We start from the raw sequence: 15,793 nt of genomic DNA, 5'->3' as shown, positions 1-15,793 counted from the left end.
TGTAGAAAACATGCTGGGTTACTATATCCACAGTTCTGTTGTTCTGACCCCTATGAACACTCTTTCTCATAGTGAATTGCTGGTAAATGAGGGAAACCAGTGAGAAAATGTTAGCTGATGTAACTAACTTAATTAAAGTTAACAGATTTTGCAGGCTTTTAGGCTTTTCAGACTCACTGCTCTTAGCATCTGACTGCTGAGTTATGCATTTACTGTTTCCAGTGTGCATATATGTTAATGAATTTACACTGATGGTATGTGAATGTTGTTTCAATGCATGGTGAAAGAATTAAAAATAAATAAATAAATCTGTCATCCTAGAAGCATGGTATACTATAACTTTTGATCTCTTTTTATGAGATAAGAAGCTGTGTTTGCAATCACTAGATCTTCTCTTAAATGGAAAGTTCTGTTCTTATTTCAGGCATCTCTTAGCGTCATATAGAAAACACAGTGTTTGTGTGAAGATTACTGATCTACTTGTTCTTCCACAGAATACATACAACTTAGAAAAGAAAATAACTTCACTCTACAGAGTATTTTAGACTGGGATGACAAAGCAGTTGTACCAGGAAGTCACTGTACTGATTATTAAAGCCAGTGGGTCCAATATTTTTAACACTGATAAGGCAGCTCATCTGTGGGTCTGGGCTTTTTTGTTTTCTATGTTGTTGTTCGTTTTATATATCATTATAGACCTGTGTAGATACACAGATTACTGTCCAGCACGAAACTTAGCACATCAGGTTTGTGAGCTGACAGTGAGCTAGGTTTAGGCTAAGCTCACTTTTTTGCCGACTTTGTATTTGTGCTGCAACTTTCTTGGTTGCTCTCTTGTAATCTTTGATAATCCTTACACCATTTCCAATGGTGTTTTCTGGTGAGCTTCTTTGGGTTTTCTTGTGGGTCACGTCTCAGCACTGGTGTAGTTGTCTACTGTTGTAAGCAGACTTGTTGACTTTGCAGTGTTTGTGTGATCAGCTTTCTAACCAAGTGAGTTATTGTTAGTGTGCAAATAGGAATATTTGTATTAGTTTTATTTGTAACCATCACTTGAAAAAATAATAATGAAGATGTACATTCTGATTATGTATTTATACTCTGATTAATTTGATCTTTTTATCATTAGCCTGCAGATGTGTTTCAATTTGAGGGAACAGTCTATAGCCATCACATGTCTCCAGTTGCTACAAAACATTGTTTAATAGCAGGTATGTGGGTGTTAGAAGAATTTCATTACGTATTTAGGCAATCATACCAAAAAGCAAATAATACTCAAATTTCTTGTTTCCCTCCTGCCCTTCTTACATAATTTCAATCTTCATTAAAAAGACTTATTATCAGTTGTTTGGATGATATTCATGAGAGTATCATATTTAGTCTAATCAAATAATGCATAATTTCATTCACATCCTAGATGAAAATTCCTAGCTAGATTACCTGTATGTACTTGAGTGACATCTGAGAATTGTCGTGTCACAGAATCAATCACACACAGCATCGCAGAATTGTAGGAGTTGGAAGGGATCTCTGGAGGCAGTGTAGTCTAACCTCCCCCACTAAGGCAGGTTCCCTAGAATAGGTTATGCAGGAAAGCATCTATAGAATCATAGAATCACCAAGTTTGGAAAAGACCTTCAAGATCATCCAGTCCAACCATCCACCCACTGCCAATGTTTCCCCGCTAAACTGTATTCCTTAGTACCTCATCTGCATGTTTATTTAACATCTCCAGGAACAGTGACTCAACCACGTCCCTGGGCAGCCTGTTCCACCACCTGTCCACACTTGAAATTTTTTCTAATATACAACCCGAACCCCGAACCTTCTCTCATGCAGCTTGAGGCCCTTCCCTCTCATCCTATCACTAGTTAGGCTGGAGAAGAGGCTGGCACAACCTCCTTTCTACATCCAACCTGTTCAGACCCCTCTGAAGGGCCTTCCCACCTCCAGGCACATTGAGTCTCCCATTTTTGTGTCATCTGCAAACTTGGTGAGGGTGCAGACAATCCCATCACTCAGGTCTGCAGTGTAAGTGGTGATGTGCTTACATTGTATTGCACAGTATTGCTTACAATTGCAGGATGTTACTATGATTAGCCAAAAATATTTAAAGAAAAGATCATATTTTTAATTCTCAAGATACTTTAGTCTTATTTGCCCCTAGTTCCTACTTTTTGTTATAGGGTAAATTTACTTGAAAATGTAATTTTGTTGCAGAGTTTGTTGCTTTCACCAGATGAACAGTTATGCAGCTGACATTTTTCTTCTGTTTCTTTGTCATTGCTAAGATTGGGTTGTTGTTCTTTCAAATGATGGTTGTGTTGAGGGGTTTTTTGTTTTGTTTTGTTTTGTTTTCAGCTGTCTTTGTTTCTCTTGTTTACAGTTGGTACCAAAAGCCCCAAAGTACAGCTCTGTGACTTGAAGTCTGGATCCTGTTCTCACATTCTGCAGGGTACTTTTTAGTCTGAGACATAAAATGCTAAACAATAACTACTTTGAGTAAACCAGGCCCTATAAAGAAACACTATATACAATGTATTCTTTGTAAGTAATATGACTAATGTATTTAGTGTCAGTTGTGAAAGTTCCACAGTGTTAAAGATTCTTCTGGGTGTTAGTCCTAGTGCTAATGAATTGGAGAACACAAACGTTAATGAGCAGTTACTACAGATGTTGGGATATTTTCATGATCTAATCAATAGTAATTACTGTTTATTACATGGTTAAGTATTGATCTCATTTTTGTGTTTATGTAAATTCAGTTCTGGAGGAGGGTGTTTTTTGAATTTGTGTGTATTTAATAAGAAAAATCTTCTGTTTTTACCATAATAACCTGTGAAGGTTGTTGCGTGGATTTATTTATTTTTTTAGTAATTATTTTTAGAGGTTTCTCTGTAGAAAGCAAGATAGCAATATTTTTAGAATAATCATTTTTAATTCTTTGCACTGACTTAATTCAGTAAGCAGTAGGATTTTATTATTCTGTAACCCATTAGTTTTTGCACTTAGGAAAACATATTAAGGGCAAATTTTGCTAGTGTTCACTGTTTGGAAATGAATATGACATATGACCAGGTAATGGAAAGGCAATTATTGTATAAGAAACACTGTAGATCACCTATCTATAAACTGCATAACAGGAATGTATTTATATGACTTAGTCTTTTTTGCATCAATGTGTTTCTGTTATTACATGAGGTATGGTTACAGTCCTTGCCTTTATGTTTACCAAGACTTCCTATTTTCTAAATTTGTTTAATGTTTTTTATGTACATGCATATGTACATGTACATGTATTTATGTTGCTTCAAAAGTAATGTTTCCTATATATTTATTTGGCAAGCACAACAGATAGTAAGAACACAATAACACTGTTTAATAGCATGAATTTTCAGCTACAAAATACTTTTTCAGCATAGTCACCACCGTTAGTTCTACATTTTTGCTAGTGATGAACAAGAACATGCGTGACATGCTTATAAAAACATGTGTGGTCATTTGGAGCTTGGCATGTCTTCCTTGTTGCTGTTATCACTGTCTCACATGCACCACCCACTGGCTCATTTTGTCCATATCCATCTGTTTGGTCTCCATAAATGTTCAGCTAGCGTCGATGAATATCAGTGGGTTTTCCACATGGAAAAGGACCTGAGACCCACACCTTTTGCTTCATGTGCACTTCTGTGTTAGATACCATTTTGTCAGACTGCCCCTCTACTGCTGTTTGTTGCACAGCAACAAAATGTAATGGAATACTGGTGGGAAGGTTCAGCGTATACTGCCAAACTACCAACAACTGTCTGCCGCTGGCATTGTGAGCCAATGTCATAAAATAGGTGGCATTACTTTTGGAGCAGCCCTTATATATACTTACTCGTGTGTGTATGTGTAAGTATATATATTGTTACTGCTAACTTGCATTGGGCGTATCACTGCTAAGATCACATTTATTTTAGCATCTTAATATATTGAATGTGATAAGGGGGAATATAGCTGAAATTTGTAAGCTGAGTATTTGAGAGTAAGCTGAATAATGGTTTGCTATTAAGGAATTAGGATAAACATTTTTTAAAACATTTATAAAAGACTTGCTGATGAACTGCTGTAGATAGTTTTGTTTTGTTTTGTTTTTTGCAGTTCCACATGAACAAGGCATAGAAAGAGAAATAACCTCTCTCAAAACCTTTTGTTTTCACAATATCCAAATTTATATTACAATCTAGAAATTTTGGATTATTGTTCTGGATTGCTGTGTCCTGCAGAATTAAGTGTTTACATGATTTTTATATGTGTTTAAGCGTTTTCTTATATTATTATGTAAGCCTTCTTGTGCTGTTCCTAGGTCACAGGCAAGAAGTACTGGCAGTATCTTGGTCCCCACGTCATGAATATGTTTTGGCAACAGCAAGGTACAGATATTGTTATGTGAAATAAAAACAATGGGAAAATTTAATGTATTTACTGTACCTGTATTTTACATTTCACGTGTGTTTTGGAAGTTAATCTTTATTGTATGTGTCATTTTTGTAGCTCTTCAGTCTGCTTTATGAGGACAAGAGCTATTCAAATGGTGCTTATTTTATAGGAGGATGATAAAGAATTCGGAAATACTGATAGCATTTAAAATTAAAGGCAAATTATGGAGGTGCTTCTTACCATTCATAAGTGTGTATATTGCTAATCTGTTATAACCAAGTCAGATACGTTTGACTCAAAACATCCTTGTTAATCATATTCAATTATGTCAAAAAGCACCAGTAGCTTAGCTCACGTAGTTTGCAGCAATAATTCAGACAGTATGCATTGGATGCCACTTTTTTCACTTGAGTAATTTGCAGTGTCAAACTTTGACTTTCCCTGTAGCTTTTGAAATTTTTGGCTTTTCGTTATGTGACAATTCTCAATTTCTTAAGTGGCAAGCTTTTGGGAAGTTTTTTAACAGTGCAGCTTCATTTCAGAAAATGAAAAATTGTTGTCTTTCACAGAAATAGTAGCAAATTGATCTTTATTGATTACTGGTTTGTTGAAGTCTCTTGAAACAGTTTGCCTCATAGTAATGTAATTGTCAACTCCATCTACCTGTGTTACTATTTTGGTTTTATGGTAATTGCATGGTTACCATGATTCTCATAGTTCTGTTTCTACTTCGTAACTCAGTACTTTAGCTGGACTGCTATTTCCTGATAACATAATGTTGTCTCATTCTGCCAAGGCAAATATCAGTAAGAACTGACAACTTTGAGGTAAAGAAAATGCAGGGTGGGAAAATTGACTCCCCATGGAAAAAAAATAAAAATAAATAAAAAAAAAATCTAGGCTGATCTTATTTCATCAGATGATCTGCTTCCCAAGACAATTGTATATTTGCTTATGATTGCATCAGAGAGGGAAAATAGGTGTTTGATTTTTATGTGGTTTGCAGGTGAAAAGTTATGTTTCTCTATATGGTGATAAGCACTTTCAATAGTTCTGTCATGAGACTGGAACAGTCATGGGAGAGATGTCTTCTGGATATTTGTGTTCCCTTCAATGCTGGTCATTAGAGAAGATGATGATAAATGCTTTTGTGCTCATTAGAATTGACTTGAAAAGATTTACCAATGGAAAGTACATTATCAAAGACTGTGACAGTAGGCTTTTATAGTAAGGAAGGTCTGGATAAGCTCTTGCCAAGAACAGTTCAATGACCTACTTGCATTTCATTGCTCACTTTATGGCAAACACAAGCCTCGGTGTTATCTCTATTTATGGTCTCATCTGTTTGTAGCAAAGTGTCTGCATATTCAGTTGAGATTTCAATTGGAAATAAGCAGAATCAATAGCAGTAGCAAAGGTGAGCACAAAAGAATGAACTAGTTAGCTTTGTCAGGTGCAGAACAGGTATGGAATAATGTCATTTGTGGTTGTTTTTGTTTTTGTCAGTTAGTACATTTTTAGTATATACTGTTAATATATTGATCTAACTTGAGAATGCATAGGAAAAAAGCATGTTGTATTTCAATTAGAAGATTGCTTATGTAAGGAGAAGTTTGAGTATACTGTCCAACTTTGGATAAAGGAGATACAGATGTCTGGGGTAAAAACTGACCTGTGTTGCTGTCTGGGGATGGGTTGGTTGTTTGTTTTAGTTCTAAAGTATTGTTCATTTGCTGAGAAATATCCAAATCATCTAAATGCATTTAAATGGGTGCATGAGAATTGGCCTTTTATATGAGTCTACCTCGTATCTATGCTTGGGAGTCTTATAGTATGCATGAAGTGCTCAAATCAAGGTGCCATGCAAAGTGCACTGCCTGCAGTGCTGCTTTTTAAATGCACACAGCTCGAATCAAGTACCAGCAACTGTCGTAGGTTTTGTGGCTGGTGAAGATTTAACATGAGTGTGTGGCTTGGGAACCAGAATGAACTGCAGCAGCCTGTGCCTTGGTCTTTTCCTCCTTATGCCACTGGTAACGTAGACAATCAGAGTTCTGGCAGAAGCCAGCTGCTCCTAGGCAACCATTATAGATAATGCTAAAACCTGTAGCTACAATTTAATCAATAGAATTATTAGCAAGTTTATTCCTAGTTTGCACATATATATGCAAAGGTGTTATATTGTATACAAAGATTCACTCTTCGCATAGATGCCTTGAGTGTACCAGATGTAATTATTAATTCATGTGAGCAAAAATCTGAAGTCTATCCTTTAGCAAAATTGAGTGTGACTGTATGATGAGTAGATCAGAATAGTTATTGGACCACTGTAAGTGCCAGGTGGGTTGGCTAAAGGCAGTTATTGACTTGAGTGGAAGTAATTTTCCTAATGCATATGTTAGTACAAGTTTGTTTTTCTTAGTGCTGACAGTAAAGTAAAATTATGGGATGTGAGGAGAGCATCTGGATGTCTGACTACACTTGATCAACACAATGGAGAAAAGTCCAAAGCATCTTCTGAGGCAGGTAATACAGAATATAACTGATTGTAATTCATGTCTAACTGGAAGCTTTCTCTTATTCAATGAATGTGTTGAATACCAAGGCTAACAAGGACAGTTGTGATCACCCATTTATTACCTACTGCATAACACAGGCTATTCAATATTTTTTCAGATACATCTCTGAAAGAGATTTTGCTTGTGGTCAGAACACTTTCGTCGAGAAATCTCTTTGACAACAGCACTGTGTCTGTTCTGATTGTTTGAGCTAAACAGTTGCTTCTGTCACTGCTTTAAGAAATACATAGTAATGTGGAATTAAATCAGGGTGTAAACTTGTGGTTCTAAAAGCAGATAGATTTTATTTTTTTTTTTCCCTAATCCTAAATAAAGTTGTGTCTGAAGTGTGTACTGCTGTACAGTGCAGAAATACCTTATCTCACAGAGCTTATTTGTGTGCTGTGGTAGAATGGAGATGGATTTTGGCTCTTTATCCTTCTTTAAAATGTACAGTTTTATCAGGTAAAATCTGTGAAATTTGTTTCTATTAAGCTATATGCAGTATGTGCAATGAGCTGTTGTATATGTCAGATTTCTACAATTGTTTTTCTTTTAAAATAAGTAATCCAAGGAGAGTCGTGCTTTCATAAACCAAGAGTTAAATTATTAATTTATTTATACATTATTGTTTAAGCAGTTTCTTTAAGTCCTGTACACCTAAATAAAAGTGTGTGTACAAAATCTGAACAAATTCTTTTTCCTGACAGTAAACACAGCTCACAATGGGAGAGTTAATGGTTTGTGCTACACAAGTGATGGTCTTCATCTGTTGACTGTTGGTACAGATGATCGAATGAGACTCTGGAACAGCTCCACTGGAGAAAATACGTTGGTAAGTTATCAAGAATCTCCAGCTAGGTTTTGCTTTGATCTAAAAGATTACTTCTAACTTTTGTAGTTGTCATTGCAACTACTTTAGCTGTTTATTTGTTGTCCTAAGGGATATTAATCCTATTTGGTGCTTTCTGAGCCTTTTTATTTTATTTTTATTTTTTACTAAAAAAAAGAATATGAAGAAGCCAGGATCTATTTAACAATTAAGTATATTAACTGTAAGTTCTTCAAACAGTAAAGAAAATCATGATGTGCACTGACTACTGGTATAGAGTTTTTTAAACTGTTAGTCATCATTGAGGCATAGACATCTGTCCTGTAAAAAGTACAGCGTTTCACTGATTCACTTCCTGACTTTCTTCTAACTCTCCTATATTTTTTGAATCTCTCTTGTGGAGTTCTTTAACAGTGTCAAAATTTTCTGTCCCTTTACATGTGCATTGAAACCAAACAGGAAAAAAAAACCATCCTTTTTTCCACTAAAATCCTTTCGATAGCCTGTTTTGCTTTGTTTGAGTTTTGTTAATGATGAGGTTGGGTTTTGGTTTTTTTGTTTTGTTTTTAAATGGAGAACAGAAAATTAAAACTAGAAAGAAATCTGTTTCCTGTATTTATTCTGAAAGAAAGAAATAGCAGGTAGTTCAGTTTGCATGGGATTTTAGCTAGTCATGTTGATGTGCTCTGTCATTGCTATTAGGAAATAAAGAAAATTTATCTCTGCCCTAAAAATCTTTTACTTTGGCTGCTTAGTTACAGAACATGGCAAAAAGTATTCCCTATAGACATTTAAATGAAAACACTTATGTATCTACTGCCATGTTCCCCATATTTGCCAGATTGTTCTCAACACTTAATATACAAACGTCTTTCTGTCTTCAAATCGCCATCACCAAAGATTATACAGTTTGTTCGCTCTTCTACCACCAGCTGGATCACTGTTTTTTGTTTTTCTGTGCCTGTTAGTACATTGACTTGTTTCATAGGCTCTTCTGCTTCCTTTTTTATTTGACATCAAGTAGCATGATCATGCTATTTAAGTCCAGATTTGATTCAATTATCCTGTGATTGATATTGTCTAGATTACTGTATTTTTGCACACCACCCAGGGATGTTCTCGAATTAATGTTAAGGCACCAACAAACAAGTGTGAATCATCAAATGGCATGGATTAGAAGGGACCTTAAAGACCATCATGCTTCAAACCCACTGCCATGAGCAGAGTTGACACTCACAAGATCAGGCTACCCAGGCTCCCATCTAACCTGACCTTGAACATCTGTGGGGATGATACATCCACAGCTTCTTTGGGCAACCTGTTCCAATGCCTCTTCACTCTCAGTGTAAAGAATTTCACCCTAATACCTAATCTAAATCTCCTTTCTTTTTGTTTAAAGCTGTTACTCCTTGTCGTATCGCTAACAGACCACATAAAAAGTAAGTCTTGATTTTTTTCTATAAGCTCCATTTAAATACTGAAAGGCCTTCTCCAGGCTAAACAAGCTTAGCTCCCTTGGCCTTATTTATAGGAGAGGTGATCCAGCCCTTTGATCATCTTCATGGCTCTCCTCTGGACTCACTTCAGCAGTTCCACACAGATGCAGCACCTTGCAATTACTGAACTTCATTAAGTTCACATGGGCCTGCTTTTAAGCTTGTCTAGGTCCCTTTGGATGGTATCCCTTCTTTTTATTTTATCATCTCCATCACTCACTTGAGTGTCCTCTGCAAGTCTGCTGAGAGTGCACTCAATCCTGCTGTTTATGTCATTGATTAAGATGTTGAAGACGCTGGTCCCAAAACAGACCTCTGGGGGGAAATGCCTCTCATTACCTGCTTCTACCTGGACGTTTATCTGTTGACCATAGCACCCTACTTTCAGCCATCCAACAAATTCTTTATCTACTGAATAATCCAGTCTTTAAATCCTCATCTCTCTAATAAAGAGATAAAGCTGTGGTGAAGGCCCTCCAAAAGTCTGGGAATATGACATCAGTTGGTTTCCCCTTGTCTATGAATGCTACCACTCCAAGAAGGCTGCTGGATTGGTCAGACAGGCTGTGCCCTTGGTGAAGCTGTGCTGGCGGTCTCAGATTACCTCTGAGTCTTACATGTGCCTTAATATAGCTTCCAGGAGAATCTATTTGATCTTCCAGAGGTGAGACTCGCTGGTCTTTAGTATGCAGGTTATTTCTCCTCCTAGTCCATTTAATCTCCTTTTTTTTTTTTTTTTTTTTTTTTTTTTTTTTTTTTTTTTTTCCTGTTTTTGCTAATACCACCTTTCCTCTTTTCCTTGGCTGGCTAAAGAAACATGTAAAGAAGCCTGCTCTAAAAGCTGATGATTTGATGATTATATTGAGACCGTGGCCACCCTGGGGGAAAGTGTACACACAAAAAAAATTAGCAGCATCCTTTTTTCCCCACTTTATCTTAACCAAACAGGAGCATTTACATGATAGATATCCAAACATTTTTTTCCCCAGCCTTCACTCTTCTCTTTTCTAGTATGTGTCTGTGTTATGACTAGTGAGATGGCTTGGGAATTGTTGCTACAGCTGACGTGCTGTGAAAAGGGGTATTAATTACTCTTCATCAGCAAAGTAATGTGTTTACCAACAGTATCTTTACAAAATGAGCAATAGTATCAACAAAGGACATACAGTAAGCCGCACATCACATGAAAATATTCACTCAATAGAAAACGAAAATCAGCTTAACCTGTGTGCTAATAAAGCTGTCTTTTTGTACACCTTTTTATGATGAGAGATTTTTTCTAGACTTGTTTAATGTTTCTTATGTAAGCACTATTTGCTATAATCATACTGCAACTGTAGCACAAGCACTTTTTGCCTGGCGTATCCTGAATGATCCTTGTATTTACCTCAGACTTTTTGATAGAAAGCAGTCAACATGGCCTGATGTTGAGGAAATACTTATGCTTTAGAATATTTGTGTAGCTTTTCAGATATACATTTCAGCTGATTGTCAAAATATTTCACGCTGCATTTTTTGTTGTTTTTTTTTTTAATTATATACCAAGAAAATGGAGAGCTTTATGAGAACCCAGAGATCCTTACTAATGCACATATGAGCAGGTCTTAGTTTTTTAGCAGAAATTAAGAGTGTAGGATTATATTATCTAAAAACAAAATACTTTGTAGTACAATTTACATAAAGTCTTGAAAATACTGGTACTTTTATTAGACTACTTTTAAATAACGAAAATTTGTGAATTTCAGTCATTCATATCTGACTTCTTCTTCGTGTGTGTATATATATGTGTACTATATGTACGTTTTGCCAGAATTAAAATTCTTAGTTTTAAAGAAGTTTATTCAGATCTAAGCTATACAGTTACAGGGGCTTCACACTGATAGTTACCTGAGCTCCACCAGACAGTTTTCTACTCTTGCTCCTCAAAAGAGGCAAAAATACAGTCAGAAAAAGCTCATGTGCTGTGATAAGGATGGGGATATCACTCACCAGTTGCCATCATGGGTACAACTCAGTCAGCACGGGGAGATTACTGTAACTTACTGTCTATTGCTAATAGTAGGAAAGGAGAACTAAAAGCAAACTGATGAAAACACCTTCTTCATCCACTCTCTTATTCCTCCTTCCTGAGCAGTGCAATGAGCCCATAGTGCTTCATGTCTGTGACTCCTTTATGGCCACTTTCTGCTCACTCTTTCCTTGGGGTCCGTCCCTTGGGCTGCAGCTCTCCAAGCAGTGCTCCAGCATGGCCCCGTACCACAGGCCCACTCTTAAGGAACTGCTTCAGCACTGACCTTGTGGGCAGTCACTTTCACAGCCCTCCTACTCCATCACAGGCTGTTCCCAACAGGCTGCAGCTCTGGCCCAGAGGGTGTGGTAATTGCTGTGGTATTGGAATATACACCAGAAATGGGGTACTTACAGTGTGAAGAGTTAGTATTATCTCAGAATCATAGAATGGCCTGGGTTGAAAAGGGCCTCAGAGATCATCTAGTTTCAACCTTCCTGCTGTGTGCATGGTCACCAGCCACCTGACCAGGCTGCCTAGAGCCACATCCAGCCTGGCCTTGAATGCCTCCAGGGATGGGGCATCCATAACTTCCTTGGGCAACCTGTTCCAGTGAGTCACCACCCTCTGTGTGAAAAACTTCCTTCTGTTTATTAACCTAAACTTCTCCTATCTTAGTTTAATACTATTCCCCCTAGTTCTGTCCTTATTAAGTATAATTCTGACATGGATACATCACCAGTTCTCTTTATCATTCCTCTTAAAATTGTGAATGAAATGCTGTGAAAGCCTGCACTCACTGTGGATGGCAGGAGACATTGTTACCTCTTCTTTCTGTTCCTATTTGAAAACTAGTATTTAGAAATGAGGAACTTATATCTTTTCACCTGTGCGTGGCATATTTTAGGAACTCAGAAGGAAAACACAATTGTCATATCTTATGGTAGGTTCTTAAAGCTGTAAATGTTAAATTTACATTTGATGGAACCTAAGAAAACACAGTATATGTGCTATTTATAATTGTGTACCATTGTTTAAGTTTAATAGTATGCATATAGGACAGAAAACAAGAACACTGGATCATTTAGGAGAATGTTTAAGGAGGTAATTCCTGAGCCAGTTCTAGTTTTGGTGATGGTCTGGCTACTTGGTGTAGATCTGGCATATAACCTTTGCAGATTCTGCCTCCAAGAGCTGAATTTCTGATTTATAGTTATTATTATGGAGAGTATGGAGATTTATGAACAGGAATAAGTGATTCTCTTGATACATACCAATAACTGCAAATCTCAAGAGATGTGTTAGCATCAGTTAGCTTACTTTGTGAATTTTACCAGATTAATGAAGAAATAAAATTGTGCTATTTATATAATTTATTTCCTGTCTTTTTAGTTAAGAACTAACAACATAAACTTTTATTTTACAGGTGAACTATGGCAAAGTCAGTAATGAAAGTAGAAAAGGACTCAAATTCAGCGTATCCTGTGGCTGTAGTCCAGAGTTTGCCTTTGTCCCATATAAAAGTACCATTGCTGTTTATACTATTTTCTCAGGAGAACTGATAACTATGCTTCGAGGTCATTATAATACTGTTGACTGCTGTGTATTTCAACCTAACTTTCAGGTAAGTAAAGTATTGATGACAACACTGAAGTATTTAAGCGGGAAATTTTTTACTAAGAATGTGATGAGGTCCTGGCAGAGCTGCCCAGAGAAGCTGTGGATGCCACATCCCTGGGGGTGTTCAGCGCCAGGTTGGATGGAGCCCTGGGCAGCCTGAGCTGATGGGTGGCCATGCTGTCCATAGTACAGGGTTTTGAACTCAATGATCTTTAAGGTAGCTTCCAACCAAAGCTGTTCTATGATTACCAAACTATATGCATAAAAAGAGATTTTTTTCAGGGAAATACTTTAATCAAAGAGCTTGACAGAACAGATAGTTCTGTGGCCTGTGTGCCAAGTGAAATAAGTTTAGTAAAATTCTTCTGATATTGCTTTGTATGTTGGGTTCCTTCAGCTACTCATTTCCTTTCACACAGGTTACGTCTCAGTATACCTAGAATAGTTTTTGTCGTTGTATGAATCATTTGTATTAAGGCTTTTTCCTGCCTTCTGTAAGAGTGAAGATGGCGTTTGCGTTTCTTTGAAACAGCTAAGAATAATCACAGTAAGAAAGAATAGACCTTCTTGTAGTGCACTGAAATGAAATGCGTTAGCATTGCTTGTACTACTGAGCACCCTCTCAAGTACATGGCTGGAATAATCTTGTTCAAATACCTATAGCTATAACCATCACTGGATCTATAAACAGTTTAGATGAACATGCTGAGAACATGATGATCTTACTAAATTAATCCGAGCATGTTTCACCTCAGAAATTACAAGGATTTGTGGCTTCAGCAGACTTTGTTCCTTGCACGCTTTTCCTTTCCTGCTATATTATTCCCTCGTTATTAAAGACTTAGGAGTCCCAAAGCCTAATTTGTTATATGATATTTTACAACAAATTGTCCTCATGGTTTATGCTGGTGTGGCACGCACAGTACAGAGATAGCGTAGATAGCATAGAAGTCTGTCATATACTTGCCTTCACGTGTTGAAGACAGCATCTTATGTTCCAGCTCCTCCTTTCTAGTCTGAGGTTTCTAAAACAACCAGTAGAAATATTTGAGTCAGAAAAAGCAATTGTTAAATTTTTGTGTCTCATTTAGAGGTGAAAAGCGTAGCTGGTGACCAACACCTTTCTTGCTTTTTAGCACATCTGAAATTGGTGTTCACGGTGCAGTTTCTACAGTTTCCACCTATTACTGGTTCTGTCTTTGTTAGCATTTTCTTCATATTAATATTCTTTCAAGCTTTTTTGCTATCTTTAAACCTTTCGGATGATTTTTTCATACCCACCGCTAAGTCTGATCTTCAGATTTTCTTAATATTTTTTTCTGTTTTAAATTTCTCATTGATATTACTAGTTGTCAGTCCTTTTCTTTCTTTCTATTATCTGTGTTTTAATCACTATCCTTGTTGCAACTCTTAACTGGCATAGGCACTAAAAGGAACTTCTACTTTACACCAGTTTTGTTTCTGAGGTGAGAAGTGTCTTCTGTTTCTTCAGAACCATGTAAAAAATGTGATTCCAGATACCCGTGCAGCTGTTTGGAATCCAGTGGTGTTACTCTTTGTCTGTTCTTATTAGATCCAAATTAATTAGCAGGTTTGTGTTTGAGATACCATGCGGAGCTGTCTCCACAGAGTGGTATGAGATTTAGTTAATGTATATATATATCCCTTTTGAGATCTTGGGAATAGAGCCATAAAATCCATATTATTGTTGGCCTAAATTTTTCTTACGTAAATCTCTCTGTGAAGTTAATAAGATGTTAGTCTGCTTGAGTAATAAGAACTTCAAAATTTGGCTTATTAAAAGAGCCATTAATCTTATAAGAGTTAGGTAATTTCAAGGGTGGTGTGGAAAAGGAAGTACTCATTGTGAAATCTTTAAGATGCTGTTTACTGTTGAATTGAATATACTGGATATCATTGTGTGACGTTAACTGCTTAAAATAATCTACGTAAACAAACAAGACCTACGTTTTCCTTTCAAAAAAAGAAATGAAATTAACCCCCACACACAAATAACATGTCATAAAATATTAGCCACACCTCAGAAGGTGGTGTTGTTTGAAATTAGAGCTATTTCTATTTTGCAGGAAATGCCAATGACACTAGCAAAGGAATTTGGCAAATATAGTTGTAAGCAACACATAAATATTACTAAAATTTAGGTTAGGTCTTACCTACTATCTTTGTCTGAAAGCATAATATATAAATATTATACTATACTGCAACATAAACAATTCAGGAGCCTTACCCATTGTGTCTTCTTTTGACTGGCTTTTCATATGAGTCACCATTTCAGGCTGTAATAATTGTAAATGTTAGTCCAGTGGAGTGTATTAACTGAAGATCTTGCAATCCCAGGATAAACAAAATGGAACAAATATTAGTGGAAGTGGAAGTGGAAGTGTGCTGATGTCCCCATTACATTCCTGAGAAGGAGGAATTTGGGGTTGTGAGGAGTTGCTTGTTTTAAAGCTCAAATGATAGTCTGCATCCTGCCAGTGACAGGACGCTTGAGTAGAGTACTGCTGACAGGATGAAGTGTGGTTTGAAGGTTTGACCGATGCCTTGGTGTAATTTAGATCTGTCATCTTCTTTTAAGTGAGATAATTAGAATGTTTATCTGTCATAGAACTATAAACTCTAATCTTGCCTGTCTTTTACGCATGAGTAACTGGGAGCAGTTTTATGGTAGTAGGGAGCTTATGAAAAAAGGTGGACTGACCTTTTACGTAGATAGGATAAGGAGAAATGGCTTTAAACTAAAAGAGTGGAGATGTAGATTAGATATTTGGAGTAATTTCTTTGCTCAGTGAAGCACTGGCAGCTTCCTAGAGGAGCTGTGGGTGCCCCATCCCTGGAG

General features: G+C 36.7%; 1 protein-coding gene across 2 annotated transcripts in view; it reads left to right on the top strand.

Moving 5' to 3' along the window:
* The window catches only part of ERCC8 (ERCC excision repair 8, CSA ubiquitin ligase complex subunit), a 28,625-nt gene that overhangs the window by 7,411 nt on the left and 5,421 nt on the right, over positions 1–15,793 (top strand). For both annotated transcript variants that reach the window (XM_072359348.1, XM_072359349.1), the window contains exons 5-10: positions 1,130–1,211; positions 2,387–2,455; positions 4,346–4,412; positions 6,842–6,945; positions 7,688–7,812; positions 12,740–12,937. In XM_072359348.1, coding sequence (XP_072215449.1) covers positions 1,130–1,211; positions 2,387–2,455; positions 4,346–4,412; positions 6,842–6,945; positions 7,688–7,812; positions 12,740–12,937 — 645 coding nt within the window. The remainder of the gene's footprint in view (positions 1–1,129; positions 1,212–2,386; positions 2,456–4,345; positions 4,413–6,841; positions 6,946–7,687; positions 7,813–12,739; positions 12,938–15,793) is intronic.

The sequence above is a fragment of the Excalfactoria chinensis genome, chromosome Z (assembly GCF_039878825.1).
Source record: "Excalfactoria chinensis isolate bCotChi1 chromosome Z, bCotChi1.hap2, whole genome shotgun sequence".
NCBI lineage: Eukaryota > Metazoa > Chordata > Aves > Galliformes > Phasianidae > Excalfactoria > Excalfactoria chinensis.
This window is presented reverse-complemented; position numbering and strand designations above follow the sequence as displayed.